At 41.5% G+C, this 12,846-nt stretch overlaps 1 protein-coding gene across 5 annotated transcripts in view; it reads right to left on the reverse strand.

The window, feature by feature from the left end:
- The window catches only part of slc44a1b (solute carrier family 44 member 1b), a 51,992-nt gene that overhangs the window by 30,411 nt on the left and 8,735 nt on the right, over positions 1–12,846 (reverse strand). For 3 of the 5 annotated variants that reach the window (XM_075482034.1, XM_075482035.1, XM_075482032.1), the window contains exons 2-3: positions 6,720–6,809; positions 2,989–3,131 (exon numbers count right to left, since the gene is read on the reverse strand). In XM_075482034.1, the coding sequence (XP_075338149.1) occupies positions 2,989–3,131; positions 6,720–6,809 (233 nt within the window). Of the gene's footprint in view, positions 1–2,988; positions 3,132–6,719; positions 6,810–7,111; positions 7,504–12,846 lie in introns of those variants that run through there. The other 2 variants (XM_075482036.1, XM_075482033.1) reach the window with 2 other exon arrangements.

Below are 12,846 nucleotides of genomic sequence, written 5' to 3' on the forward strand. Positions count from 1 at the left end.
GGGACCATGTCTTTGGCAATGTGAAAGGACACTTGTCGCTTTTCTTCTCATACGGCCCACAGTGGGAAAATGAAGCTTGCAGTGAGCTTTGTTTTGGGGCTGGAGCTTTGTCAGGTTGGGGACGGCTGCCTGTGGCTGCTGCAGCGCGCAGTTTCACACACTCTTCATATTGCACTTTGTGCCACGTTTTTAAGTGATAAAAAAAGATTCGTAGTGCTTCCAGCACTGGCTGCAATGTGCTTATGGCACTCCCTACATGTAGCTTGGTTTTGTTGCTCGTCTGACAATTTGTATCCGAACCATCTCCAAATGATTGAGCCACTGCTTTTTCTTTTACCAACCAAGGGGCTCTCCTCCGTATGCTCCGCAGGTGTTGTTGCCTTCTCCATGTTTGTTTAAGAGTGCCAGAGTGTTCCTCCCCCCTCTGTGCATGAGAGAGGAGGGGCGGAGCCTGAGCGAGGGAAGCAGTGCAGAGAGCTCCGATCAACGGCTTGCCTGAAGCAAGTATTACAGCGCAAATTTGAACAATATCGATATATGCGATATGGTCTAATTCCATATCTTATTTAAAAATCTATCGATATATCTTAAATATCGATATATCGCCCAGCCCTAAGACCACCTTAGATCACTTCAGACCTCTTCAGACCACCTTAGATCACTTCAGACCTCCTCAGACCACTTCAGACCACCTCAGACCACTTCAGACCACTTCAGACCTCTTCAGACCACTTCAGACCACTTCAGACCTCTTCAGACCACTTCGGACCACCTCAGACCACTTCAGACCTCTTCAGACCACTTCAGACCACCTCAGACCACTTTAGACCACCAAGGTTACATCTAACAGATCCGCCACAGTCACATGCCAACAGATCCTAACAGATCCTCCACGTTACACTCTAACAGATCCTAACAGATCCTAACAGATCCTCCACGTTACACTCTAACAGATCCTAACAGATCCTAACAGATCCGGCACAGTTACACTCCAACAGATCCTAACAGATCCGCCACAGTTACACTCCAACAGATCCTAACAGATCCGCCACAGATACACTCTAACAGATCCTAACAGATCCGCCACAGTTACACTCCAACAGATCCTAACAAATCCGCCACAGTTACACTCCAACAGATCCTAACAGATCCGCCACAGTTACACTCTAACAGATCCTAACAGATCCGCCACAGTTACACTCCAACAGATCCTAACAGATCCTCCACAGTTACACTCTAACAGATCCTAACAAATCCGCCACAGTTACACTCCAACAGATCCTAACAGATCCGCCACAGTTACACTCTAACAGATCCTAACAGATCTGCCACAGTTACACTCTAACAGATCCGGCACAGTTACACTCCAACAGATCCTAACAGATCCTCCACAGTTACACTCTAACAGATCCTAACAGATCCGCCACAGATACACTCCAACAGATCCTAACAAATCCTCCACAGTTACACTCTAACAGATCCTAACAAATCCGCCACAGTTACACTCTAACAGATCCTAACAGATCCTCCACAGTTACACTCCAACAGATCCTAACAAATCCGCCACAGTTACACTCTAACAGATCCTAACAGATCCGCCACAGTTACACTCCAACAGATCCTAACAGATCCTCCACAGTTACACTCTAACAGATCCTAACAAATCCGCCACAGTTACACTCCAACAGATCCTAACAGATCCGCCACAGTTACACTCTAACAGATCCTAACAGATCTGCCACAGTTACACTCTAACAGATCCTCCACAGTTACACTCTAACTGATCCTAACAGATCCGCCACAGTTACACTCCAACAGATCCTAACAGATCCGCCACAGATACACTCTAACAGATCCTAACAGATCCTAACAGATCCGCCACAGATACACTCTAACAGATCCTAACAGATGGGCCACAGTTACACTCTAACAGATCCGCCACAGATACACTCTAACAGATCCTAACAGATCCTAACAGATCCGCCACAGATACACTCCAACAGATCCTAACAGATGGGCCACAGTTACACTCTAACAGATCCGCCACAGATACACTCTAACAGATCCTAACAGATCCTAACAGATCCGCCACAGATACACTCTAACAGATCCTAACAGATGGGCCACAGTTACACTCTAACAGATCCGCCACAGATACACTCCAACAGATCCTAACAGATCCGCCACAGATACACTCTAACAGATCCTAACAGATCCTAACAGATCCTCCACAGTTACACTCTAACAGATCCTAACAGATCCTCCACAGTTACACTCTAACAGATCCTAACAGATCCGCCACAGTTACACTCCAACAGATCCTAACAGATCTGCCACAGATACACTCCAACAGATCCTAACAGATCCTCCACAGTTACACTCTAACAGATCCTAACAGATCCGCCACAGATACACTCTAACAGATCCTAACAGATCCTCCACAGTTACACTCTAACAGATCCTAACAGATCCGCCACAGTTACACTCTAACAGATCCGGCACAGTTACACTCCAACAGATCCTAACAGATCCGCCACAGTTACACTCTAACAGATCCGCCACAGTTACACTCTAACAGATCCTAACAGATCCGCCACAGTTACACTCTAACAGATCCTAACAGATCCTAACAGATCCGCCACAGTTACACTCTAACAGATCCTAACAGATCCGCCACAGTTACACTCTAACAGATCCGGCACAGTTACACTCCAACAGATCCTAACAGATCCGCCACAGTTACACTCCAACAGATCCTAACAGATCCGGCACAGTTACACTCCAACAGATCCTAACAGATCCGGCACAGTTACACTCCAACAGATCCTAACAGATCCGCCACAGTTACACTCTAATAGATCCTAACAGATCCGCCACAGTTACACTCTAACAGATCCGGCACAGTTACACTCCAACAGATCCTAACAGATCCGCCACAGTTACACTCTAATAGATCCTAACAGATCCTCCACAGATTCACACACTCACTTCCTGTCGATGTGGTCGAGGCCGCTCAGCCGCACGCCTTCGATCCGCTCGTTGCGTTGGCCACAGGTGTTGCCGTAGCTGTCATATCCGAAGACGAGGCGAGCGGCGCCGCCGGTGACGATGGTGAAACCGCAGATGCTGCCCTGCAGGACGTAAACACAACGAGAGTCACAACCTCAGCAGATACAGTCAGGAACAGGAACCACGTTAGGCTGGTTTAAGTTTATCTGATAGATTCCAGGTTGTTCTTGTAAATGAAGAATCTTCCTCACACACCAGAGTAAGTCACGGAGTTCCTCAGGGTTCTGTGCTCGGACCGATTCTTTTCACTTTATACACGCTAACATTAGGTAACATTATTAGACAGCATGGCATAAAGTTCCACTGCTGATGTAGTATTACTGCGGTACTCCTGTAGTATTACACGGTAAGGATGTAGTATTACTCCGGTATAGATGTAGTATTACTGCGGTACTCCTGTAGTATTACACGGTAAGGATGTAGTATTACTCCGGTATAGATGTAGTATTACTGCGGTACTCCTGTAGTATTACTGCGGTATAGATGTAGTATTACTCCGGTATAGATGTAGTATTACTGCGGTAAGGATGTAGTGTTACTGCGGTACTCCTGTAGTATTACTCCGGTATAGATGTAGTATTACTACAGTAAGGATGTAGTATTACTGCGGTAAGGATGTAGTATTACTGCGGTAAAGATGTAGTGTTACTGCGGTAAGGATGTAGTATTACTGCGGTAAAGATGTAATGTTACTCTGGTATAGATGTAGTATTAATCCAGTATAGATGTAGTATCACTGCGTTAAGGATGTAGTATTACACGGTAAAGATGTAGTGTTACTGCGGTATAGATGTAGTATTACTGCGGTAAGGACGTAGTATTACTAAACTAGGGATGTAGTACTCCTGTAGTATTGTGGCAGTACTCCTGTAGTATTATGCTAGTACTCCTCCAGTATCATGGATATACTGTGATAGTATTATGGTAGTACTCCTGCAGTATCATGGCAGTATTATGGTAGTACTCCTGCAGTATTATGGCAGTATTATGGTAGAATTATGGCAGTATTATGGTAGTACTCCTGCAGTATTATGGCAGAATCATGGCAGTATTATGGTAGTACTCCTGAAGTATTATGGCAGTATTATGGTAGTACTCCTGCAGTATTATGGCAGTATTATAGTGGTACTCCTGTAGTATTATGCTAGTACTCCTGCAGTATTATGGCAGTATTATAGTGGTACTCCTGTAGTATTATGCTAGTACTCCTGCAGTATTATGGCAGTATTTTGGCAGTAGTATGGTAGTACTCCTGCAGTATTATGGCGGTATTTTGGCAGTACTATGGCAGTATTATGGTAGTACTCCTGCAGTATTATGGCAGTATTATAGTGGTACTCCTGTAGTATTATGCTAGTACTCTTGCAGTATTTTGGCAGTATTATGGTAGTATTATAGTAGTACTCCTGCAGTATTATGGCGGTATTATGGCAGTATTTTGGCAGTACTATGGCAGTATTATGGTAGTACTCCTGCAGTATTATGGCATTATTATAGTGGTACTCCTGTAGTATTATGCTAGTACTCCTGCAGTATTATGGCAGTATTTTGGCAGTACTATGGCAGTATGATAGTAGTACTCCTGCAGTATTTTGGCAGTATTGTAGCAGTATCATGGCAGTATTATGGCAGTATCATGGCAGTATTATGGCAGTATTGTAGCAGTATTATGGCAGTATCATGGCAGTATTGTGGCAGTATTGTAGCAGTATTATGGCAGTATCATGGCAGTATTATGGCAGTATTGTAGCAGTATTATGGCAGTATCATGGCAGTATTGTAGCAGTATTGTAGTAGTATTATGGCAGTATTATAGTAGTACTCCTGCAGTATTATGGCAGTATTTTTGGCAGTATTATAGTAGTACTCCTGCAGTATTATGGTAGTATTATGGCAGTATTATAGTAGTATTTTGATAGTATTATGGCAGTATTATAGTAGTATTTTGGCAGTGTTATGGCAGTATTGTGGCAGTATTATAGTAGTATTTTGGAAGTATTTTGTCAGTATTATAGTAGTATTATGGCAGTATTTTGGCAGTGTTATAGTAGTATTATGGCAGTATTTTGGCAGTATTATGGCAGTATTATGGTAGTATTGTGGCAGTATTATAGTAGTATTTTGGAAGTATTTTGTCAGTATTATAGTAGTATTATGGCAGTATTTTGGTAGTATTATAGTAGTATTATGGCAGTATTTTGGCAGTATTATGGCAGTATTATAGTAGTATTATGGCAGTATTTTGGCAGTATTATAGTAGTATTATGGCAGTATTTTGGCAGTATTTTGGCAGTATTATAGTAGTATTATGGCAGTATTTTGGCAGTATTATGGCAGTATTATAGTGGTACTCCTGTAGTATTATGGTAGTACTCCTGCAGTATTTTGGCAGTATTATGGTAGTACTCCTGCAGTATTATGGCAGTATTATAGTGGTACTCCTGTAGTATTATGCTAGTACTCTTGCAGTATTTTGGCAGTACTATGGCAGTATGATAGTAGTACTCCTGCAGTATTTTGGTAGTATTGTGGCAGTATTATAGTAGTATTTTGGCAGTATTGTGGCAGTATTATAGTAGTATTTTGGCAATATTGTGGTAGTACTCCTGCAAAATTATGGCAGTATTGTAGCAGTATCATGGCAGTATTGTAGCAGTATTATAGTAGTACTCCTGCAGTATTATGGCAGTTTTATGGCAGTATTTTGGCAGTATTATAGTAGTATTATGGCAGTATTATAGCAGTATTATAGTAGTACTCCTGCAGTATTATGGCAGTTTTATGGCAGTATTTTGGCAGTATTATAGTAGTATTATGGCAGTGTTATGGCAGTATTATAGTAGTACTCCTGCAGTATTATGGCAGTTTTATGGCAGTATTTTGGCAGTATTATAGTAGTATTATGGCAGTATTATAGTAGTATTATGGCAGTGTTATGGCAGTATTATAGTAGTATTATGGCAGTGTTACAGTAGTATCATGGCAGTATTATAGTAGTACTCCTGCAGTATTATAGTAGTACTCCTGCAGTATTATAGTAGTACTCCTGCAGTATTATAGTAGTACTCCTGCAGTATTATGGCAGTGTTATGGCAGTATTTTGGCAGTATTATAGTAGTATTATGGCAGTGTTATGGCAGTATTATAGTAGTACTCCTGCAGTATTATGGCAGTTTTATGGCAGTATTTTGGCAGTATTATAGTAGTATTATGGCAGTGTTATGGCAGTATTATAGTAGTACTCCTGCAGTATTATGGCAGTATTTTGGCAGTATTATAGTAGTATTATGGCAGTATTATAGCAGTATTATAGTAGTACTCCTGCAGTATTATGGCAGTTTTATGGCAGTATTATAGTAGTACTCCTGCAGTATTATGGCAGTTTTATGGCAGTATTATAGTAGTATTATGGCAGTGTTATGGCAGTATTATAGTAGTACTCCTGCAGTATTATGGCAGTTTTATGGCAGTATTATGGCAGTATTATAGTAGTACTCCTGCAGTATTATAGCAGTATTATAGTAGTATTATGGCAGTGTTATGGCAGTATTTTGGCAGTATTATAGTAGTATCATGGCAGTATTATGTTAGTACTCCTGCGTGTGTTGTGCGCGCAGCATCGCAGTGCGCGCGGGATGCTCGGTGGTTACCATGCCGACGCAGAAGACGGTGAAGAGCAGGAACCAGGGCAGGTCGGTGCAGCTCCGGTCCTCCAGCGGTCTCCATTCTCTCTTTGTCCTCTGAAACACACACACACACACGGTCACAGCCGGGCCTGCAGCACCGAACCGGGCCGGGCCGGGATACACCTGTCCCGGCCCGGCGGCCCGGCCCGGGTCCATCAGTAACCCGAACCCGGGGCTCGGCCCGGCTCGGCTCGGCTCGGCTGGTGTCGGGCCCAGAACCGGGCTAACCGGGCCCGGTAACCCCGTTGTCAGAGCGGATAATTGGATTAAATGAGAGCTGCTGGGTGTTAATCCGGGCTCGGCCTCTCTGCTGCCCGGGGCCGCGTCACTTTCACGGTTAAAAAGAATATAAACACACGTCGGATATCTGCTGAAGGACGCATGAGGACGACGGTACCGAACCGGACCGGGCCGAACCGGGCCGGGCTTACCTCCGAGCTACCGCAGCATCCCATTGCAGTCAGGGTGGACGCGCCCGGAGCCTCACGGAGCCTCACGGAGCCTCAGCTCAGCAGCAGCGGGGGTCTGACGCTTGACAGGCGGGGTGAGGAGACGGGCAACCCCGGAGCGGAGATGCGTCCCGACGGTCAGACTGAGCGCTCCGGCCCGCTGAGCATTTTCACTGTCGGAGCCTCCTCCGGTTACCGTAACACAGCGGGGATTAACGGTCGAGGGAGGATTTGTCCGCCACACTTCCTGGTGGGCCGTCAGGTGCAGCGGCCATTCATCTCATTGCGCATGCGCAATGTAACGGCCCGACCCGGAGAGGAGCTGTAATAACGGGATAACGGGAGCGCGTTCACAGTGGAGTTGCAGTACCTGTTCCGACCACTGAGTGGACCGTAACGGAAGAGTGGCGCTGTTTCCGAGCGGAGCTGCAGTACCCGTTCCGACCACTGAGTGGGGCGCAACGGCAGAGTGGCGCTGTTTCCCCGCTTTCCTCTCCTTGGAGGCTCACAGTTACCAATTATCTCTGAGAATCAGACCCGTTACTCTGAAACAACATGTGACTGTTATCTTGACTGTTGCTTGTTTTTAAATTCATTTAAATTATTTTATTTGTTTCTCTTCATATTCTTTTATGTATTTTAATGCTTCTTCCACTCCCTGCTGCATGCTTTTATTTTATGGAAAGCACTTTGAATTGTTTGTACATGAAATGTGCTATATAAATAAATTTGATTTTGATTTATGTGCTCAGACCGAAACTCCACAGGGACTTAGAACCTCACGGTATTCACAACAAAACTCAACATTTACACCAGAAACCAGTGTTTCAATCACCATCATTTGTAAAGGAGAGCGAACCTTTTCAGAAATGTTTCACAAACAGCAGAAAACTACAGAAACACAAGTAAACGGGTCAGATGAAGCTTTAAAGCTTTAAAGCTGAATGAGATACAGTTTTTTACAGCCTCTCCGACCTGACGTCTCTCCTGGATCAGCCTGCTGCACATTCACACCGAGAACTCATTTACTCCTTATGTCGGTGAATGTTGACAAAGTCAAACATGTTCAGCTGCCCGTTAAACGCGTAAATCAGGCCCTCAGTATGTTCAAATATGGGATTTAAGAGCTGATAAAACACCTTCAATTATAAACGATGACAAAAAACATTTTGAGCTTACTTTAAAATCATCTTTAATTTTCTCACATGGTACAAAACTGATCTTTAGTTCAGAGTTCTGTGTTGCTATTTTCCTTTGTGGACTTTTTGTCCTAAAGATGGCACATTTTGTTGTTTTGTTGTTGTCATGGCAACACATCTAAAAGCCAGAATAAACACCAACATCATGTCATCAGTCAGAACCTCCTCTGACATCACAAAACAACAACATCAGCCGAGTTGTTTGTTTACTTCTGTGTTGTTCACATGTTGTTTACATGTTCACATGTTTGTGTTGTTTACATGTTTGTGTGTGTTTACATGTTTCTGTGTTATTCACGTGTTATTTACATGTTTCTGTGTTGTTTACATGTTGTTTACATGTTATTTACATGTTTACATGTTGTTTACATGTTTGTGTGTGTTTACATGTTATTTACATGTTTGTGTGTGTTTACATGTTATTTACATGTTATTTACATGTTATTTACATGTTTACATGTTGTTTACATGTTTGTGTGTGTTTACATGTTATTTACATGTTTCTGTGTGTTTACATGTTGTTTACATGTTATTTACATGTTTCTGTGTTGTTTACATGTTATTTACATGTTATTTACATGTTTACATGTTGTTTACATGTTTGTGTGTGTTTACATGTTGTTTACATGTTTGTGTGTGTTTACATGTTTCTGTGTTATTCACGTGTTATTTACATGTTTCTGTGTTGTTCACATGTTGTTTACATGTTCACATGTTTGTGTTGTTTACATGTTTCTGTGTTGTTTACATGTTTGTGTGTTGTTTACATGTTGTTTACATGTTTGTGTGATGTCGCCCCCCTCAGTGTGTGCACCCAGGCTCGGACTGGCAATCTGTGCGACCGGGCAAATGCCCGGTGGGCCGGTCCACATCTGGGCCGGTGGCCTCCGATTTTTTTATTTAATTTTTTTTAAATATACGATTTTTAAATGTATTTATCTAGTCTACATTTGCTAGCAGCCCGTTAATGGCCATGTGGTTCGTAATGTATTGTATACATTTTTTTTGGGGGGGGGGGGGGTACACAGACCTTGCGTCTTCAGGACAAGTTCAGAAGCAGGTGCGTGATACGATTGCGCCCCCTGCCCCCATCCCTCAAGTGGATCTGTCCATACCGCCATTACAGCATCTCCACGGATCCTTAAAAAGTCTTAAATATAAAAATACGTTTTTTAAGGTCTTAAAATGTCTTAAATTTCGCCAATTTTATTTTCCAGATATGTCTGGAGAGACGATTTTCTATCGCTCTGTGCACAATATGGCGACCGCTGACGTTCGAGCTTGTGTGTGTGCTCCAGTACTTCCGGTGAAAACTTCCGGTGATTTGACAGCTAGTGCGTCAGGTTAGGGCCAGTGGCCGTAAACAAAGGTTATAGCCGAGAAGAAAGATGATAATATAATGTAGCTAAAAAGACTAGCTTTCTTCTGTAGCCTAATGCTTACCGATTTAGCAAGCCTAGCAGCCTAGCTGCTAATGCTAGCCGCCGTAACGTTAGCAACCATACCCGACGTCAAGGAGTTGGCTGAGCAGGTTATGGAGGGGCTGGCAGAGTTAACTTCATAATGGGTGAGTGCAGGTTTCATTCACTTGTTTTCATTCTTTCACAGGATTGATTCACTTCGTTGGTTTATCTGGTTGCTGGCCGCCGAGCCATTATGTGTCTGGGTTTGTGTAGGTTACTGATCATGGTTGTTAGCAGTCGATAGTCAGGTTGTGTGATGTGTGTGTGAGTGTGAGTGTGTATTTGTTCTATGGGTGCGTGCCATTGACTGAGCGGTCTGTGCTCGTTTTTTTTTTTTTTTTTTTTTTAATTAGATTGGAGATACTAATTAATACTGAGGGGGGGGGGCTTCAGCTGCTGCTGAAGTTCTTTATTTTAAAGCTGCAGAGGAAGCGTGAGGCTGAGGAGGAGGAGCTAATGGCATACCTGTTAACCTTTGACCCGCACTGCATTCTGGGACAGCGAGCTGTCTGAAGTCACCACAGAAGCAGACTCGATAAAGTGGGCGGAGCCAGCACACATCTGGAGCGTACTGCTCTGGATGCCACTTTGAACTGGAACAGTACGCGGTCCTTCAGTGATGACGTTTCAGAAGAGCACGAGAACACAAGTTCTCTGGCTGACCTCTGACCTCTGGCTGCTGCAGTGTTTAAAGAAGTCCCGTCTTTGTTTGGCCTCTTCATTATCACAGAGCACAGTGTTTACAGTCTCCACCAGTCACCATGTACAGTTCAGACCTCACACACTCAGCAGGGGGCCGTAGATCTGTGCATTTATCCGCCTGACGACCGTAGATCTGTGCATTTATCTGCCTGACGACCGTAGATCTGTGCATTTATCTGCCTGACGACCGTAGATCTGTGCATTTATCCGCCTGACGACCGTAGATCTGTGCATTTATCTGCCTGACGACCGTAGATCTGTGCATTTATCCGCCTGACGACCGTAGATCTGTGCATTTATCCGCCTGACGACCGTAGATCTGTGCATTTATCCGCCTGACGACCGTAGATCTGTGCATTTATCCGCCTGTCGCCCGTCTGCAGATCCATGAAAAACTCAGGTGGTGGGTGGAGGTGAACGGGTAAGACCCACAGCACCTGGACCTGTGACAGTTTCCCTTCAGTCAGACTGAAACAAACATGTTTGAGCTCAGACTTGCACATCTCACAGTTTCCTTGTTGTGTTTGTAAAGAGCAGCTTGAAGGTTTGAGGACAGCACACCAACACAAAGAGTCCCTCTCACTCCCAGTTTAACCCTCAGAAATCTCCCTGCTGTGTGGAACCAGTGTTCAGTGTAACAGCACGTATGAATAAAGCCTCACAACAACGTACTGTTACCCATCCATCCATTTTCCATATGTTACCCGGAGTTAGCTAAGGCTAACAGTGAGCAAATTAAACTCATTCAATTTCTCTTTTTCTGCCTGAGAAGCAGGACTTTAGATTTTATTTATAAAACCAGTTCAGTAAACATATTTTAAACTGAAGTTTAAAGTAGTTAATGTAGTTAATGTAATCCTATTTTTAATGTTTCTGAGCTTCACGAGTCTCTGTAACAACTGTTTACCAACAGTTGTTTTCTTTTCTTTTCTTTTCTTTTCTTTTGACGTGTTTTGTTTAGTTTTGACGTGTTTTGTTTTATTTTATTTTGTTTTGTTTTGACGTGTTTTGTTTTGACGTGTTTTGTTTTGACGTGTTTTGTTTTGACGTATTTTGTTTTGACGTGTTTTGTTTTGTTTTGACTTTTTTTATTTTGTTTTTTGTTTTGACGTGGTTTTTTTTGTTTGTTTTTTACGTTTTTTGTTTTCTTTTGACGTGTTTTGTTTTGACATGTTTTGTTTTTTTTAGTTTTTTTTATTTTGTTTTGTTTTGACGTGTTTTGTTTTGATGTGTTTTGTTTTGACGTATTTTGTTTTGTTTTGACGTATTTTGTTTTGTTTTGACTTTTTTTGTTTTGACGTGTTTTGTTTTTTTTGTTTTTTACGTGTTTTGTTTTCTTTTGACGTGTTTTGTTTTGACATGTTTTGTTTTTTTATTTTATTTTGTTTTGTTTTGACGTGTTTTGTTTTGTTTTGACGTGTTTTGTTTTTTGTTTTGTTTTGACGTATTTTGTTTTGACGTGTTTTGTTTTGTTTTGACGTGTTTTGTTTTTTGTTTTGTTTTGACGTATTTTGTTTTGTTTTGACGTATTTTGTTTTGTTTTGACTTTTTTTGTTTTGACGTGTTTTGTTTTTTTTGTTTAATACATGTTTTGTTTTCTTTTGACGTGTTTTGTTTTGACATGTTTTGTTTTGTTTTTTTATTTTATTTTGTTTTGTTTTGACGTGTTTTGTTTTGACGTGTTTTGTTTTCTTTTGACGTGTTTTGTTTTGACATGTTTTGTTTTGTTTTTTTATTTTATTTTGTTTTGTTTTGACGTGTTTTGTTTTTTGTTTTGTTTTGACGTATTTTGTTTTGACGTGTTTTGTTTTGTTTTGACGTGTTTTGTTTTTTGTTTTGTTTTGACGTATTTTGTTTTGTTTTGACGTATTTTGTTTTGTTTTGACTTTTTTTGTTTTGACGTGTTTTGTTTTTTTTGTTTAATACATGTTTTGTTTTCTTTTGACGTGTTTTGTTTTGACATGTTTTGTTTTGTTTTTTTATTTTATTTTGTTTTGTTTTGACGTGTTTTGTTTTGACGTGTTTTGTTTTTTGTTTTGTTTTGACGTATTTTGTTTTTTACGTGTTTTGTTTTCTTTTGACGTCTTTTGTTTTGACATGTTTTGTTTTGTTTTTTTATTTTATTTTGTTTTGTTTTGACGTGTTTTGTTTTGTTTTGACGTGTTTTGTTTTTTGTTTTGTTTTGACGTATTTTGTTTTGACGTGTTTTGTTTTGTTTTGACGTGTTTTGTTTTTTGTTTTGTTTTGACGTATTTTGTTTTGTTTTGACGTATTTTGT

The sequence above is a fragment of the Odontesthes bonariensis genome, chromosome 13, assembly GCF_027942865.1.
Source record: "Odontesthes bonariensis isolate fOdoBon6 chromosome 13, fOdoBon6.hap1, whole genome shotgun sequence".
In the NCBI taxonomy this organism is placed as follows: Eukaryota; Metazoa; Chordata; class Actinopteri; order Atheriniformes; family Atherinopsidae; genus Odontesthes; species Odontesthes bonariensis.